This window comes from Cucurbita pepo, chromosome 12 (genome assembly GCF_057944985.1).
Source record: "Cucurbita pepo subsp. pepo isolate OVF chromosome 12, ASM5794498v1, whole genome shotgun sequence".
Taxonomy (NCBI): domain Eukaryota; kingdom Viridiplantae; phylum Streptophyta; class Magnoliopsida; order Cucurbitales; family Cucurbitaceae; genus Cucurbita; species Cucurbita pepo.
Window position 1 is genome coordinate 131887 of NC_141809.1, and position 18793 is coordinate 150679.

The window sequence follows — 18793 nt, forward strand, 5'->3', positions numbered from 1 at the left end:
AAGGGAGAGAATTGGATTTAGTTAAGACATTAAATTCACAAGACACGTGATATACTCTCCCAAAGGGAATTGATGATGTTGCCTTCTCAGAACAATTCGGTTCGATTTTGTCCCCTAATCAAATTTATAAGTCCGAGAGTTGATTTGAGTAGAATTATATTAATCGATCTAAATTTGTGACTTATTATAAATTATTCATATATTCATGGACATACCTTTACAATATGTTGGCTTTTAGTTTAATAAACAAAGAAAGCACTGTCTTTGTTGTGTTTGGAGAGTAGAAATTGTTAGACGAACACGACTCTCCACAATGGTATGATATTGTCCACTTTGAGCATAAGCTCTCATGGCTTTGCTTTGGGCTTCCCAAAAGGCCTCATACCAATGGAGTTAGCATTCCTCACTTCACTTATAAACCCATGATCATTCCCTAAATTAGTCGATGTGGGCTCTCATGGCTTTGCTTTGGGCTTCCCAAAAGGCCTCATACCAATGGAGTTAGCATTCCTCACTTATAAACCCATGATCATTCCCTAAATTAGTCGATGTGGGACTTCCATCATCCAACACCTCCCCTCGAACAAAGCGCGCCTCCCCTTAATCGAGGCTCGACTCCTTTGGAGTCTTAGTCATTTTTGACTGCCTTCGAGGAGGGGCTTGACTCCTTTTCTTTAGGAGTTCTTTGTTCGATATTTGAGGATTTGAGGATTTACCAATTTATTGGCACGACTAAGTTTAGGGCATGGCTCTGATACCATGTTAGACGAACACGACTCTCCACAATGGTATGATATTGTCCACTTTGAGCATAAGCTCTCATGGCTTTGCTTTGGGCTTCCCAAAAGGCCTCATACCAATGGAGTTAGCATTCCTCACTTATAAACCCATGATCATTCCCTAAATTAGTCGATGTGGGACTTCCATCATCCAACAGAAATAATAATGGGAGCCATTGCATGACGTCAATATTAAATGAAGGCCGAACAAGGTGGGTGTAGGGTGAGTGGCGTACCGGAGGGTGTGGGCGTGAAGACACAAAACTGCGGCTGCGACGGCGGCGTCAGCAGCAGCAAGTTGTACGGCCATGGGTGGTTGGCACTGACAGCCACTGCCGCTCCGCCGGGAGACACAACCAACCGTGCTGATGCTTTGCACGAGGTGTGCCCATTTCTCCCCACAATTTTAATCAATTACTAATAATAATGTATGTATATGGAGATTTTGAGGGAGAAATTATTGAAATAATGTGAAAAAGAATTAAATTAAAGGACAAATGAAGAGCTGAAGCTTGTAAACATTGACAAAGATGTTTTGATGCTTTTCATTAAACAAAATCAAAACCCATTATCTTAAACTAAACAAAATAGTATACAACTTTTTAAGATTGTTGTCTAAAGAACTTCCTTTCAACCTAACTTTATTATTTTATAATCGAGTTGGATGGAATAACTTTAAATCTAATCCAATTCATGAACTAACTTTAATGCCCTTTTCATCAAAGTTTAGTCATATAATATAAATTATAATTATAGAAAGGGTTGAAGAGCATTAAGACACTATTTTTTATAGTATACACAGCCGACTAAATTCCTGGGGTGCCATGTGTTTGGATAGGGATTGGTTTAGAATTAGTTATCGTTATTTAATTTTGTTTTCTTAAACCATTATTTTAATTACATTGTTGGAACATTTAGTTAGTTTAATTAGGTGAGGTGTCAACTTTTTGAAATCTTCGATGTTAGATCCTTTCAATTTATTTATTTATTTATTTATTTATTTTTTTGCATTTAATTAACACCATCCTTGTGGTTTGGATGAACTGGTTGATTCTTTGCTAACGATAAGGTTCGTCTTATAGTCGATGATATTCAGTCCAACTGTTAATGAGTTTGTTCGATAATTTCTTTTTACTCTAAGATATAGTAATATTCACGCTCACAATCTAACTACACTCGAGTAAAGAAAGGTATATGAATGAACCGATACCATATCTAAATGAGAGCAATCCTGAAAATATGATAATCAAGAAGAACATATAATAAATGGGATAAATGAGAACATTTTTTTTTTTTTTTTTTTTTTTTTTTTTTTTTTTTTTTGTGAACATTTCAAGAGAATTGAAAGGCCCAAGTAGTTAAAATGGGATAAAGGGAGCCCAAGCTGAGTTCATGCAAGGGCTCGGCCCAACATGGGGGAAACAGAAAGACTATTTCATAATTTTTTTTTTAGTTTTTACAAATAATTAAAAATTGTAGAAAAAGGATACTTTTTCAAAAATTTAAATTTAGATTTGAGACATTGACATAAATATAATAATACTATTTAGAATGCAAAAAGAAACATAGAATTTATAAATGTTTGGTTACGAATATATTTTATTGTGTAATAATTTGTGGATAATCTATTTTTTAAGATATTTTTCAAAAATAGTTTTTAAATTAATTTAAATCTTTTTAGTGGTTTTTATTTATCAATGTTAAAAATACTTTCTATGATTTTAAATTATTTGACAAGCTACACTAAATACAAATTAAATTCTCCAATAAAATATATTTGAAAGAGAAAAAAAAAAAAAAAAAAAAAAAAACAAATTCAAGCACCCATCAATTTTCCACTAAAATTTTTGACAAAAGAGGAATCAAGGAGGCAAGGATTAATTTTGTAAATAAAAAAACAAAAGGTTTCATTTAGAGAGCGATGGCGGCGACGAGGCATTGGAGCACGGCGGACCGCCATGTCTATGGAGGAGTGAGCGGGCCAGGGCTTGAAGATCGCCCTCTCCCGCCGTTGTGGATGAACCGCCAGCTCCTCCACTAGAGAACTGGCGATGGTCGAGCCGCTGCTGTTGCATGGCCCATGCAGGCTGAGCCATTGGGTCAAAGAGGGACGACAAGTCGTAAGTGACCGGTAGGGAGGAAGCCGACGGCAGGTCTGAGATGGACACCGGTGGTTGCGCCGCAAAATTTGGCGGCGGAGGCGGCGACGGAAGCTCCAGTGTTGCTAGATGAGCTTGAAGGTACGACAGCTCGGCTTGTAAACTCACCACCTACAAAGTTAAAACATTTTAAGCTTCTAATTCAATCTTACAGAGCTATTTTACAATTGTAAGCCTTTTGCGGTTAGAAAATATAAAATTATATATAATTTTTTTAATTTCATTTTTGTACTATTTACAAAGAAAAAAAAAATACAAATTTACCTACCATACTGTTAATAGTACATAGATACTTACGTAGTAGGTATTGCTAATGTGCAGTATACATATTAGGTATAAAAAAAAAGTAGCTTTATTTAAAATAAAAAATAAAAAAAAAAAAAAAACGTTATAAGAAACAAAATACAAAGATTAATAAAAAGAAAAATATGTTTTGGGTTAGAAACACTGACAAGAAGCTGAAAATTGGGGAAACATAGGAAATAAATCTTGTCCCTCTAATAAAGAGCTTAACTTTAAGGCAGTAGACAGCCCAATTCCTTAATAACTGCGAAAATCATAATTTAAAACAAGAAAAAAAAATTACCCATTTAATTTAAGGGCATAAGAAGCGTAATTAGATCCCATTTGAAGAAAAAATTAAAATTGGAAAAGTAGAAGTATTTATTTGAATAATAATAAATAAATAAATAAGGAAAATAGTTGAGTTGAATTGACCTGTTGTTGGAGAGCGAAGATGTGAGCGACGCAGCCATAGACAGGGTCTCGAAGGCGGGCTTGAGACTCGTAGCAAATAGTGACGACAGCATCGAGGCGCTTGTGAACCGGGATATGAAGGAGGAGCTTGGACACATTGCTGGCTCCAAACACCTTGTGCACCGCGGCGAAGTGCCCAGCGCCTTGCTCCGAGTCGAAGTAAGGCGCAAATATGCAACCAGGAATACACTTTCTTCTCAAAAACTTGCACGCCCCACATGGGCCTCCTCCTCCTCCTCCTCCTCCTCCTCCTCCTCCTCCGCCGCCGCCACCACCGGCAGTTCCTGACCCTCCTCCGCCGCCGCTAGTACTAGGGTTGGCACTCATTATATTATAGGGGATAGTAAATAAAGATTTTAGAAGGAGATGGGCGAATGAAAGAAAAAGGAGAAGAGGGATACTTAGGGTTTGGTGGGCAATTGTAGGGAGAGGGGAATGGGCTGAGAGTTAAAGAGGTGGAAGAATTAGCAGCTTGCGTGAAGCAAAGATGCGATAAGGCCTATGCCTAAAATTTGGGACATTTCTCTCTCCTTTTTCCTTTTTTTTTTTTTCTTTTTTTTTTTTTTCTTTTAATTTTGAGTTGAGTATTTATGGGTTGAACCTTATCCAATCCATACCCAATATGTTGGCTTAGGTTCTTCGAGTAACATTTTTATGTTTCGATCTAACACAAAATGTTACGAACTACTCATCTAATTTATTCAATATTTTATATTTTAAAGTTGTTTAAGAACGAATAATTTAGAATTAAATATAATTATATATAATCTATTTTTACTCTATCAATTTTTATCGTAAATTTTATAAAATAAATCTACGACTATAAAATGTTTTAATTTAAAATTTTATTGTTTGATTAGTTTTTATTGAAAATAAAAAAATAACATTAGAGTTAAATATTCGCTAATTCTTGGTATTCAATTATTAATTTATGTATTAATGAAAGAAATGAAAAATTAAATAGAATATAAATTACAATATTTATTTTTTGAATAAAGAAATTGTTTGGAACGAAAATTAATAAAACTTCCACAAGCTTACATACACATATTTAATTACCGAGGAAGGTCAAATATAAGAAGTTCGGCGTTCAAAGTGGGGACCACAAAAACAAGCTGCACCAATTTGCGGATGACTCGTTTGAGTCGGTGACCACGAATGTAACGGCCGGGTAATTTGATGACCTCACATCCACAATGGTTTAAACTGGATTTATACCAGGTAACGTCTTTCTTTCTTCATAATTAATTATTTAAAATATATATTTTTTTAATTATCATAAACCAATCTCTCTACTTACTTTATTAATTTTTATTTATTAGTAGTGTTACAAAATTAATCTCTATATTTAAATTTAATTACCAAATTAATATCTGTATTTATTAGCAGTGTTAACCTTGGATTTGGAAGATTTGTATGATGTATGATGACGCTTAGCCTCTACATGCGCCATGATACATGTTTATGTATGCTATACGATGACGTATGATTCCATGTTATGTATGTATGTGATATCCTATTATGCCATGATTTAAACAAAATGAAAAAAGCTATGATTTGTCATGTTATAGATTATACGATGAAGCAAGATGGAAACCATAATGATTACTTTGTATACATGACACATATGTATGTTCTGACATGGATGGAAGGAAGAAAGAAATTATTTTGATTTTATGCCGTGATTTTAAATAGTGAAGAACTCATTCATTTTTTTATGTCATATGCATCAAGATACTTCTCTGTTATGTTATGCTAGTACGGACGCGTAATACTACGTTTAGTCCTACCAAACCAAAAAGTCCAATCTTTTTAAAGCATCTCTATGGTAAAAAAAAAAAAAAAAAAAGAAATATAGTTAAAACTAAATGGTAAATCAAAACCATATCCCAATCATATAGTTAAAAATAAATAAATAACTTAGTCGTATGATTTATATATGAAAGAGAACGGAAAAAATGAGAGAGAGAAATGTGAACAGTTCGTAACGGCGCATCACCGCGCTGTCCGGCTTTTGTCCAATCCGTGCGGTGTGAAGAGGAAGCAGTGACAGACACGTTCGATTTAATCCCACCAGATATCTGACACGTGTCGCAATCTTATGCTTTCCTTTACTCTCCTTTCTTTGATTTGATTTTGCTTACATCCTCACAGTACCTTCTTTCATTCTCTCTCCACTTTCCCTCCATTTATAAATTCAACAAAAATTTTATTTCTATTTTTTTTTAATATGTAATAAATTTCTAAACTTTTTAATTTTCATTTAATTATTATCTTAATTATTTTTGTTAATATATTTAGACAAATAATAATTAACAAGTTGAACTTTATGAATGAGAAAATTCAATTTTATTGCTCGAGTTTGCATGACCTCATATTTACCTAAGCTAACAAAATCATTATTTAACGATGAAGTGTAAGAAGTCTACAAAAGATATGTGTAATGAAAACGTGAAGACTCATAAAGTTTGAAATTTGTAACGGCTATTAATAAAGTTAGGTTCTTTTTGCATGACGAGATTTTATTGAAATGAAAGCATTTCCCCGACCATATTTTATTAGAGAGGCCGATTATAGAAGTGTCTTATATAACTACCGTTATGAACATCAATTTATTGTTAGATTAGATTCGAGATGTGATATGACTATAAGATGAACTAGAACTACTTGTGTTTCTTTAAAACCCTATTACATCTTAACAACATTTTCGTGATAGAGACTCGATCGATTTTAAATTTGAAACTACAGAGACTAAATTATTACAATTTTCAATCAAAGTGGAGGAACTAGCCGTGTATTTTAACCAACATTTTAAATGATTATAGACAAAATTTTCTTAGAAAAATGATACAAACATTATGAACACACATTTTGAGATAAAAAAGATGAAGTTTGTCCCACGAGCTCCCAAACCGTGTGACCAAAACCTAGAATTCCTAAACTTTGGTCCCTAAAAGGCATGTAAAAATTAAAATATTTAGGGTTATGATTGTTTTCCCAAATTTAAGGGTTTAAGAAATTCGTATTAAATTGCATTATGTCGCCTAAACAAACGGCAAATCCACCTTCCAATAGACTAACAAAGTCAAATAAATGCTTCGAAAAGGAACATGTTTTTTTTTTTTTTTTAATTAATTGAGTTTAATTATGATTAATTATCTTTTATTGTGATTATGAAAACCCCAGGGGTCAATGAGAAAGATTTACACCCTAAATAATAATTAATTTAATCTAACCCCTACATTTTCTTTAATTTACTTTAGTAGTCCTTTTGGTCAAAACTTTTTTGCTAAACAACTTATTATTTGCTTTTTAATATGCCATTTTGCTAATTACTCCAAGTAATTTCATGCATTAAAATATGGGTTTTGTGTAGATGGAAGTATTAAAATAAATATGGGTTTTGTGTAAATTTGGAACGGGATTCGATTCGAAAACCGATTCAATGATCATTGATAGATTAAGTTATTGTGCACGTAAAATTTCTGAATTAATAACGTAATTTGTCTTGACAAAACAACTTACCAAATTTAATCTAATACAATTATTTTTTTAACCATTTTTTATAAAAATACATAACTAAGTCAATGGTTGAGGTTTAATTTATGTAGATTAATAATAATAATAATAATTATTATTATTATTAAAAGTAAAAATTTTAAAAATGTAGAAAAAAAGGTAGAAAGGATGAAAAGACATTTTGATTTGAAATTTGAATGTCTTATAAAATCTAAGTTAAAATATTTAATTCAGAGCTTAATAAAAGAAGTCAAATTATTATTTTGGTTTGGAGGAGGGTAATTAAGGTTGCATCAACGTTGTACGCTGCAAACAAGAACAGGGCCTCGACCGGGTGCCACGTGTCCCGAAATGACAATTTGAAAACGTACAGCAGGCGTGGATTTTGGTGTAACTGCTGGTGATTTTGAGTTTTCTGTCCTTTTCACTGCTGATTTGCGTTGACAACCACGCGCCATTATCAAATTGTCAGGTAATAAAATGTCTTGTGTACAATAAGTAAAATTAAAATAATTACTATTATCATAAATAATCAAAATTTAAAATTTCAATTTCAATTAAATAACACAATTAATTAATTAACTAATTTTTTGTAAACTTATTTAGAATTATGATGATTGCATTTCTTAATAATCAATTAAAAATCACATTTTTAGGGAAGAATTGACTCAAAGGATTCCATATGCAAGTTAGTAACTGTCTCAGGTGCCCTCCAAATTGCACAAAATGTTCGCCTATTACCCGCGTCAAGTGCCCTCAATAGTCGTACATATCACTACTCAAAGGATGATGCTTAATTACGAGTTATTATTAGATACAATCAACGAGCTCACTAAATATAAATTATAGACCCGAGCATCGTGTAATAGCATAGCTTTCAATGTTATTGACAAATTTGATTTGATTTAATTTGAGTAGTTTCATTATGGGTAGGGAACAGGTGTGAGCTAAGATAGGGTAACTATTTGTTGAGAAAGGTGGTGATGGATAAAGAGAAATTTAGGGCTCATATATAGCTATCTGTGTGTGATCCATCAATAGCAACCAAATTTGGTTTTATGTCAAATATGAGGCCACTGTGACCAACACTAATATGGCAATGGATCTACATGTACCCTACACACACAACAAAATTTTATATACATACACCTTTCCTTTTCTTTTTCTTTTTCTTTTTCTTTTTGTGGGATTGTATTAGTCATGTGCTAAGGGTCGTTTGAAAATATATTAGACATATGTAGTTGAACTATGTTCATATTGGAATTTGAAAGGTTATATATGTAGTTGAACTATGTTCATATTGGAATTTGAAAGGTTGGGAAGAGAAAGAGAGGGGTGAAATGGAAAAGACGAGAGGAAAGAAAGAAAAGAGAGGAGAAAGTGGTGGGAAATATAAAATTAGGATTAGATGTGTGTATCCACGTGGCAGGCATTGAGAGGGGTTAAGGAGTTTGGTTCTGTCACCACTGGGTGTTTATATGTTTGCTTCACGCAAGCAGCTGCCTCTCAAGTTGGCCTCCTCTTTAAGATTCAAACCAAAATCACACACAAAACCCATCTTTGCAAAATAAAAGGATCAAATTGATCAAACTTAGAATCTAAACAACCAAAAAACACGACAAGTACCAATTCCCCAACATCAAACAAATCCCACCTCCAGAACACCGTGATGAGTAGCGCCGGCGTCCACGGCGGAGGACCCTGCGGCGCGTGCAAGTTCTTGAGGAGAAAGTGCGTGAAAGGGTGCATATTTGCACCCTATTTCGACTCGGAACAAGGCGCCGCCCACTTCGCGGCGGTGCACAAGGTGTTTGGAGCTAGCAATGCCTCCAAACTCCTCCTACGCATCCCGGCAAACAAGCGGCTGGACGCGTGTGTTACCCTTTGTTATGAAGCTCTGGCTAGGGTTCGAGATCCTGTGTATGGCTGTGTTGCCCATATCTTCTCCCTTCAGCAACAGGTCAGTTCTTCAAATGTTACTCAAATTTCACCTAAATTTCTTTAAACATCCATCTATTATGCATACTCCAATTTTAGGGTATTCTTTTTAGTGGGTGTGTGAGATTCAAGTGCCTGAATGCAAAAACAGGAAACTATAGGGGTGGAACTGAAAATAAATATTTCTTCAAGGGTTTCTTTCTATTTATTTTATTTTATTTTATTTTATTTTATTTTATTTTATTTTATTTTATTTTATTTTATTTTATTTTATTTTATTTTATTTTTTGATTGGGAATTTGCTTCAAAACCATGGGGACTTGAATTTGTATGAGACAAATTATTAGGGTTTTTATTTTCTGGGGTGAAATTCAAGTGTCCCATTTTCCAATGAATTTTTGTCAAACTAACTGAAATAATTTCTTGTTTTTAGAGACAGAGAGAGAGAGAGAGAGAAGAGAGAGAAGAGAGAGAAGAGAGCGGTGGCGGCTGGCTTATATATTTGGTGTTGCTTGCCGAGGTTACTAAGCAAACAATTTTAGCTGCTCCAGAAATAAATAAATAAATAAATAACTTTCCACATTTGACTTTTTCATATTTATCCCTTTATTTATGACCCTTCTATTTTAAAATATTAACTTTTTTTTTTTTTTTTTTTAATTCAATTTCATTTGTATTTTTCCAACAAAAAAAAAAACTTTTTATTAATTAATTTAGTCTCTTCATATTTTTAAAGAATAATGTTGAAATATAAAATCCAAAATTTAAATTACTTTTTTCTAAAATTTGATTGGACAGAATTAAAAGTTTAAGGACGTATTAAACATAAAAATTAATAATTTACGAGCTTATTAGGAATATATTGAATATTTTTAAAAATTTAGGGACGAGATAGACATAAATTTGAAACTATAGGGACACTATAGGGTTTGTATTTTATGTTTTGAATTTGAAGTTGGATCATGAATTTTTGCAAATAAAAAAAAGTTAATTAATTGAAAGAGTTTGTCTGATTAATTTTTGCTTGCTTGTTTTGCTTTATATTTGCCAAGAATATCAAAGTTTAATTGTCATTATATGGTCTATTATTGTCCATCAACCAATCTCCGTCACACTTATATCTACCTATGTACATATATAATTGTCTTAAATAGGACGCCACACTTATATCTACCGATACATTTATACGTACATAACGTACGTGTGTGTATATATATAATTGTCTTAAATAGGACGCCATGTTAGTTTGCATTTTGAGATAAGTTAGAAAAGAATCATTCGCTAATCGTTCTTACTCAAAAACTTTATTTATTTGTCGTTATTATTGTTATTACTTTGAATTCAATACGTATAGATTGAGAGATTCGAAAATTTCTTGATAAAAACGTAGACCTAATTAGTTGAATTGTGTTGAAATTAGGTCATAAATCCATAGAACATCTCGGTATTGGTATTTCGACTTCGATAATGTCGTTTTCCTACTCATTAAACTATACAAACCTAACCCTAATTCATATCAATGTTCATCACAGGTAGTGAGCCTGCAGGCAGAGCTAGCATACATTCAGGCCAAACTTTCTACATTGCAGCGGCTACTACCGCCACCGCTACACAGCCCGTCCTCGACTGCTCGCCACAATCCGCTCCCGGAAACCACCCCGGGCTCCGATATGGGTCTGCTGCCTAATGTTCCAATGCTCCTCGACCCGCTCCAAACGCAGCTAGGTTGTAATGAAACGACGAGTAGCTTTCTGAACCCAATTGATCATGAAGATGAGATGGATGAAGATGGCGAGCTTCAATCTCTGGCTCGAGAGTTCGTTTCGAGGTATTTGCCCGGAGTAGGATTCCGGCCGCCGTGCTCTCAGATTTGAGAGTGTAAGCTCTTTTGAGGGATCAACTTTGTTTGAGCCCTTTTTTCCCTTTATTTTGGGGTAAGCCTTTGAGATAGAAGTGTATGATCCAATATATTTGGGTGTGAAAGTGTGATGAATTATTGGTCTATTTTGGTCTGAATCAGAAGTTGGAACTGTTGCTTTTGAAATTCGACATGTAATTATTTTCCCTTTTGGGCATTTGAGATTTCAATTATAACTCTTTTGCATCAACCATTCTACCTACTAATTGATTCAAATGTTCGAGATTCCACGTCGATTGGAGAAGAGAATAAGTGTTAGCGAGAACGCTGGTTTTCAAAGAAGGATGGATTGTGAGATCTCATACCGATTGAGAAGGAGAACAAAACATTGTTTATAAAAGTGTGAAAACCTCTTTCTAGCATAGGCGATTTAAAATTTTTGAGGGGAGCTCGAAAAGGAAATCTTAAAGAGGGCAATATCTGCTCGTAGTTTCACATGAAATTTTTTTTATAGATCTAAATATTCAGCCATAGCCCTGTGTGCTATCAACAAGTTGGAGGTTATGATTCAGCGGCTAAAGGCATTGGTTTGATTGTATCATGAGAACTCATTCCATTTCTTCGGGGACTGAAGTGGAACAGTGAGAAAACTTCTTGATAGAATATCTTTTCTAATCTTTCATAAATATTTTAAAACTGCCATGAAAATAAAAATCGTTTTAGAATTTTAGATAAAAATTGAGACTATCGTACGAAGTCGAGCAAAGTTCTGTATATATTTTTTTTATTTATAAATAAACCTAGAATCAGTTCAGACAGGTTTGGAATAACTTTTTTAAAAAATATTTTCTTAAACAAAATTATTTTTTCTAAATATTTATGAAAAAACTATTTAATGTAACTTTTTAAATGAGGTGAATGATAAAAATAAGAAAAATCTTATTTTGGAAACATTTTAAAAATTAGAAACCTTCTAAAAAAATTGGAATAATTTAAAAGCCTTAAATTTGAATTGGTCTATTTTAGAAATGTTTTAAGTGGGTTGATTTTTACATGCAATTCATTGTAGCTTTAATAATATCACACCAAGGTGATATGATTGGAACTCGTAACCTCTTTACTCAAAATAGATGTGTCGGCAAGATTACACTACGCTTTGTCTCACCCCGTTGAAGTATATAGATCCACCCAATCGACGAAGAGTATTGCTTTTATTTACACATTATAAAATAAAGTCTGAGATTCGAATTTCTGACCCACCCATCAAAGGCATAAGACTTATGAAGAAGAAGAAGCAGTCAAGAACGACTTATGAAATTTGTGTTTATGGTGAAGATTGTGAAAGAATTGATTTATGATAGGTTTCTCTACATTCATTGTCCAAGTTAGCATCATTAATGTTAGGATTTCCTTGTTTTGCTTACACAAAAGGAGCAATGAGGAAGACATTAATTGAATTGTTCATAAAAATTGAACATTTTGGCATCGAATTACTTCTTCTTTTCAGTCGTTTGTTTCTCGACTCCCCATCAATCGTCCCCCTTTGAAGCCTAGCGTCCTCGCCGGTACTCGTTCCCCTCTCAATTTAATGTCGTTCCTCGTTTTAATAAATTTGAGATCTCACAGTCCACTCTTCTTCGAGACGTTCATCCCACCATGACACATTCAACCCACAAATTCAATCACTTGTCTTTGAATGCCATTGTTTGTACATGAAATAAAAATTTTTTTGAAAAATGTCAAAACATTTAAAATGTTGAGTAAGTCACCCTAATATTAAATCTTGAAATTTATATAAATGTAAATTGAGATTTTTCTATTTTTTAAAAAATTACTATAAAATTAAATCAAATTTATAATGTAGATTTCATTTTCCAACTTAACATGATCTCAACTAAAAATCTCATGAAGAAACTAATAATCTTTCTTCCTATTTGAAAGTTTGAATCTCCACTTCATCAGGTGAAGTAACGTTTAGAAAAGGAAAAAAAAAAAAAAAAAAAAAAAAAAAAAAAAAACTACTAATTTCCCTATTCAAGGGACAATAAGCCCCCTCTCTGGGCTATGTATACCAAAATTTCTGCAACGGCAGACCAAAGCTCACATCTCATCCATACTTCGCTACCATTAACCATAGCTTTGGTACCAAGAAACATGCCCGTATTTTCAGTGTATAAACTAATGAACCTTAATCAATACGACATCATACACGAGCCACGAATCAGCTGGTATATTTCCCCCATTTCCTTCGCTCCCATATCTGCAATAAAACACGAACACCTTGAGTGACTAGTGATGCAGGAAAACTCAGTGCAGAGGGGGAACATGTATTGACTTCTCCTCTCATACCCCATTGAAGGCGGAATGGTAAGTCTTCGTTTCTCACCGACTCGCATACCTAATGGTTTATGTGCAGAAGATGTGTTCATCAAACTGAGCTATTAAAAACAGGAAAGAAAAGCACAAGCATTCATTTTGAAATTTGTACCATCAAGACCAGCATCCCATCCCTCTATAACTTGGCCAACTCCTGGAGAAAGCAAATATACAGAAGATAATTTCACTAGAATGGGGGAGACGGATCATTGACACATTTGTTATAAAAGTGATCTTACCCAAGCGAAATTTATAAGGAGACTTGTCGTCGGTTGAGTCGACTATTTCATCATTTTGCTTTAACTTGCCAACATAAATTACACTAATCTGAAACCAAACAGAAGTCAAGGATATGAAGGACATTCTAACTTTGCATCAGTAGTAAAGAAGGTAGCATTCAAAATGTGTATGTGCAAGTCAAATGGATCTTGCCTTTCTCTTGGAAGAAGCAACTTTTCCATTTGGTTTCCCAGCTTCTAGTTCTTCAATAACCAAGCCACTCGGTAAGGTTCTAGCTTGAGATGACTTCGAGACACCATTACTTTCCTTATCCTCAGTTTCTGACTTCAAAGAATCCCCATTTTCTAGTGCTTTGGTCCTTTTCTTCTTGGTTACTTTCTTCGTCGTAGAATGATTTTCAGTCCTGAAAAATTGCAGTCGAAAACATTGAACTTAAAGGGATATCTCATAAAAAAAAAAAATTAACATCGAGGCCGAGCTGCATTAGTGTTACTGCATTATCTTTCTGTCCTGTTTCAAGCAGAAAGGTGACAGAAATGCAGCATTCACAAACTGCAAATAATCACTTACTGATCACTCACAAACTCAGGTACCAACTTAAGAATTAAGAGACTGCACACTTACTGATCAAAAGTGGGTTGCACATCTTGGTCCATCTTGTCAGGCTTGAGATCGCATGTACCATCATTGTCGATGATTTTCGCTTGCTCTGACCCTTTCTTCTTTTTCTTTTTTGGTCTCTCACTATCTTCATGGCCCACATCAGTGCTTCAGATTTGGATAATAGCAAAATCAAGAAAAAAGAAATAGAATAGTCAGCAGGCTGCTAAAATACAAAATATGCTAGAATAACTTAAATGAATGTAATCCAGCAACTATAAATATCTAAAGCTGATCCTCACATGTTCTCCTGTTTCTCTCCGCACACAGTCTTGACTGTGTTATCCATCTTCAATTCATCTTGCTGGATCTCAACTCCTGAAGTGGCACCACTACAACTATTACCATCAGCTTCAACATGTTTTCTCTTCGACCGCTCTCCTTTCCGTTTCTTCTTCCGTTCACTACCAACTTCAGAAGATCTGATTGGCAAGCCTAATTCCCTATATCCAATGCACAAGCAAGATAAGTGAACAACAAAAGCAGATATTGTCTCCTTAAAATAAACACCAATGCCAACCTACTGGATAAATCCTATTCAAGGCCGTAGAATAAATGCAGATATCAAGAACTAACTGAGCTAGTATATGGTTGACATCATTCAGAAGTACCAAAGAGAAAAACACAGTTTCAATAAGAAAAATATTTTGGCCAATGCTATAAACAGACATTATAAGCTCTCTCTCCCAACCCTAGCTAGCCATTAGATAATCCTAAGCCAGTTGCTCTTCAAGAAATTGGCCTATTCAGCTTAATAATCCTTGATGGGAAATTGCCTGGAATCGGTTTCTCATTGATTAATTGTTTTCCCTTTTATACCTTTGAGAGGAGCTCATTCAATTGTTTTCCCGGTTTCTTCATCAAATATGCAAGGTCAGTCCCTCCAAAAGAATTATTTCTATGAACAAGTAAACGACCCAACGGATAAATACTTAACAGATCCGAGTTATATGGTGTTAGAACTTCAAATCAAAAGGGGAAAAAATAAAGTTAGATGTTGGTCAATCTGGTGCATTATTTGGCATAGGCATGGCTTCTTTAGTATTATTATTATCTGAGGATGGCATAACCCAGGAACTTGAGAACCCCCCCCCAACCCACCACTAACGTGTTCCTTCGACTGTTTCCAGGAAATGACCCAGTAGCAAAAACTGAAAATTTATTTTGCTCTCTAGCTTCCTTGCTTGGATTCATTAAACGTCGACATCATAAATTAATAACACTGTTCAACAAAAGCTCCAAGCCATTTAGACATCATTTCAAGACGTTCTCAAGAAAGGCACTAACTGTGTACATAAAGTAGCATGGATTTGTGACCTTCAAAACATTCCTAAGAGAAAATCGTAAACGCCCTGCTATACAAATCTAAGACTTGCACTTTATTTTTCATTAAGACGAGAAAGCAAATTAACAATAGCCGGAACTCACCCATTCAGCAGACCATCATCAATAATACCATCAGTATTTCCATTAACTCCAGTAACGAACTCGCCATCAAATTCTGTCTTCGTATCACTGCTTTCATGTAAGACTTTGTGCTCTCTTGCTTCCTTCTCCTCTGCATCCGTAGCTATCTCTCCCTTGGTTCTATTATTGCACAAGGAGGATATGGGATGGTTGTCTTCATCTAAACTCTCCGATTCTGAGGGGATCCCAGTTTTAAAATTATTTTTAGGCTGAGAATTTTCTTCGTCATCAGATTCACTCAACTGATAGCTCTTTCTGAGCCGCCTACAGTTGCGAGTTTTATTTCTGATTTTGTTCTTGCCAAGAGTTTCATCTATTCACACCAGATTGAGAATGGTCAAACTATTGGAAATCAAATAGCATTCATATTGCGATCAGCATGATTTAAACTACTACTAAAAATGGAAAATCAAAACTTGTCTTATATATAATAAGAACAATATTGTAAATGTTTGAACATAGGTCATCTGGGAAAATATAAGGTATCTATCTAAGGTACAACCATATAGATCCTTAAATCACATAGCATATGCCATTTTCTAACACAAAACGTGCAATTAATTTTCTCCTAGTTTAGAATATTTTTTTTCTTGAAAACGAAACAACCTCCCATTCATATAATGAAATTGATTAAAAGTTCAAGGGATACAAACTCCCAAAGGGAGTGAAAAAGACAATTAAAAAAAAAAAAAAAAAAAAAAACCAAATACACAAAATAGAGAACCATGAACAAAAACTTATCATAGACCTAACAAAGCGCACCTCTATCGAAGAATTTCAGTAAGAAACTTAGTGAGTGCTTCACCCCTCATGCATATTAATGCACCTTGAACAAAGATAATTTATTTAAGAATCGAGGATAATAAAAACTCAAACTTCATGCACAATGTTGAAAATCGAACCAACTTGAAACTTAGGCTGCCTAGAGACATCCAAAGCTGAATATAAATTTATTTTTTCCATAATACTTCATAAAGGCAGCCTCAAAAAATGAAAGAACAAGTAAACATTGAAGAGATTAAAACTTCTCTCTCATAAACAACGTTATAGGCCAAAACATCCTGAGACATGGTCTCCCAAAATCAAAATGAGTGCGGATATAAAGCTTCACAATCCCTGAATCATGAGGATTGAGGCAGCCTCAGATACTTTGAAATGCAATAAAATCAATGCAAATAACAGCAAGCTTTAAAGGATGACTTCAATAAATGCAGAAAGAGCAGAAAATGAAGAGACGAATGCAAGGAGGAAACAAAAAAGACCCCACAGTTATTAGAGAGGGATGGTAATGCAATCAGGATACAAACCTTCTTCATTTGAAATAAGAGAGGGGGAGAAAACTTCTGGATCCTCATCATTAATAAAACTATCCTCATACTTGTCTTCGTCAGCATACTCAGAGCTCTGTGTATCAGTGTTTGCAATATCTTCTCCATAGGATTCTCTTTTTATTTAGTTAGTTAAAGAAAGATAACAAAAATTCATCATGAAACAATGCAATCAACAAGCCCCAGAAAACAAGGCATGGTAGAAGGGAGAACACAGAAAACATGGTAATTTATTGTCATAGATAGATGATATGCTTAGTAAATTGGGCATCTCAAAAAAACCCAAGCTATATGATTATCCTAACTTGAAATATAAGCGATGCCCATCCTATCCTGAAAATATACAAAAAGCTGAAGACATTTTATATTTCTTATCTTTGCCTACTATTTTTTATAATAGAAGGATTGCAAATACTAACCCAAAAAGAGCAATTATACATAAATAAATACAATCAACAGAGAAGTTATCCACCCTGATGCAGAGAAACTAATGGATACGTATTATCATCATTTACATTATTGTGTCGGGAACTTCCTAGAAAATAACCAGAAAGGTGAATGCTTCGAGGACCAATAACGGAAAAAATGACTTCATCAGCCTCTTCATATTCCAAATTTAGTTGCAAACACTCAGTCTTCTCAGGAAACAATGAGCATAGATAGACAGGACTCTTATTCCCCACGTTACACTGAAGAACGCTCTTCTTTGTTGCTGTACCAAACCCCAATGTTGCCTGCGAATATCCAGATACCGCATGACATCCATGAGAAAAACCGTCTCCTTTGTTTTTTTTTTAATCAGAAACTGAGATGAAGTATATTAAAGCCACAAAGAGGACAACCTAAGGGCAGGGGACAAAGAGACCTCCATCCCAGGAAGAAACTAATACACAAAAAAAAGGGCTTCCAATTGCTAATTATCGAACACATTATCCATAAATTCATATAATAATTACCAAACCCAAACAGGGACTAAAAATCAAATCTACACAACTAATACCAAGAAACTACGGCAACCCAGCTCTAAACTCTAATCACAAAGAACAAAGAGTGGAGTTTGTAATCATTACCAGTGAAACATGAAGCCTTCCTTTGAAGTCATCGAACTTTTGGGTAAAGGGCTTTCCAGGCTTCACTTCTGTTCCTGGAAAACTAACAAACAGAAATGAGAAAACACAAAGAAAACTCAGAAAATCAAAACAATGAAAAAACAATTGACAAATACACCCGACACTCGACAATGCTAACCAACAATCAAACTCCATAACATGATAGGAAAATTTAAATAAATAAATTAAACAACAACAACAACAACAAATTCAATATAAAGGATAGAGCAAAAGGAGAAAAATGAAATAAAAAAGATAAGAAGAAGAAAGAAATGGTGAAAATAATACGAGGGATTGACAAGTTTACCCCAGAAAGCCATGTTTGAGTAAGCTGCAGAACTCTCCTTGCTAAAACCCTAACCCTAGCCCCTCTGAAAGCAAGCGCGCGAGAGATGAACTGGGACGCCGGTCCATGATTGGAAACGGAGTGCGATATTACAAGAAAGCCCAGTTTGAGGTGGGACCCATTGAAGTTATTTGGCGCGCTTTCTATGGCCATATAATACCGTTATGTAAAAACCAACGGTTAGGATTTATCTTTTTAAAGAGGAAAATTGTTTTTTTTTTTTTTTTTTTAATTTTGATTTTTGATTTTTTGTAATAA

At 34.2% G+C, this 18793-nt stretch overlaps 3 protein-coding genes across 3 annotated transcripts; 1 reads left to right on the top strand and 2 right to left on the bottom strand.

Moving 5' to 3' along the window:
- Positions 1-2575: 2575 nt before the first annotated feature.
- Positions 2576-4163, bottom strand: LBD18 (LOB domain-containing protein 18). The gene is made up of 2 exons (XM_023692516.2): positions 3656-4163; positions 2576-3049 (listed from the first exon to the last, which is right to left on the bottom strand). Exons 1-2 carry the CDS (start codon positions 4019-4021, stop codon positions 2687-2689), a joined length of 729 nt encoding a protein of 242 aa, XP_023548284.2. The 5' UTR covers positions 4022-4163; the 3' UTR covers positions 2576-2686.
- Positions 4164-8733: 4570 nt separating this feature from the next.
- Positions 8734-11259, top strand: LOC111807460 (LOB domain-containing protein 19). Its single transcript, XM_023693193.2, has 2 exons — positions 8734-9173; positions 10684-11259. Exons 1-2 carry the CDS (start codon positions 8883-8885, stop codon positions 11023-11025), a joined length of 633 nt encoding a protein of 210 aa, XP_023548961.2. The 5' UTR covers positions 8734-8882; the 3' UTR covers positions 11026-11259.
- Positions 11260-12915: 1656 nt separating this feature from the next.
- On the bottom strand, positions 12916-18653 carry LOC111807434 (peptidyl-prolyl cis-trans isomerase FKBP43). Its single transcript, XM_087128779.1, has 12 exons — positions 18497-18653; positions 18151-18224; positions 17579-17814; positions 17060-17196; positions 15714-16065; positions 14528-14728; positions 14250-14393; positions 13818-14028; positions 13625-13712; positions 13498-13539; positions 13359-13407; positions 12916-13269 (listed from the first exon to the last, which is right to left on the bottom strand). Exons 1-12 carry the CDS (start codon positions 18507-18509, stop codon positions 13188-13190), a joined length of 1629 nt encoding a protein of 542 aa, XP_086984905.1. The 5' UTR covers positions 18510-18653; the 3' UTR covers positions 12916-13187.
- Positions 18654-18793: the final 140 nt, after the last annotated feature.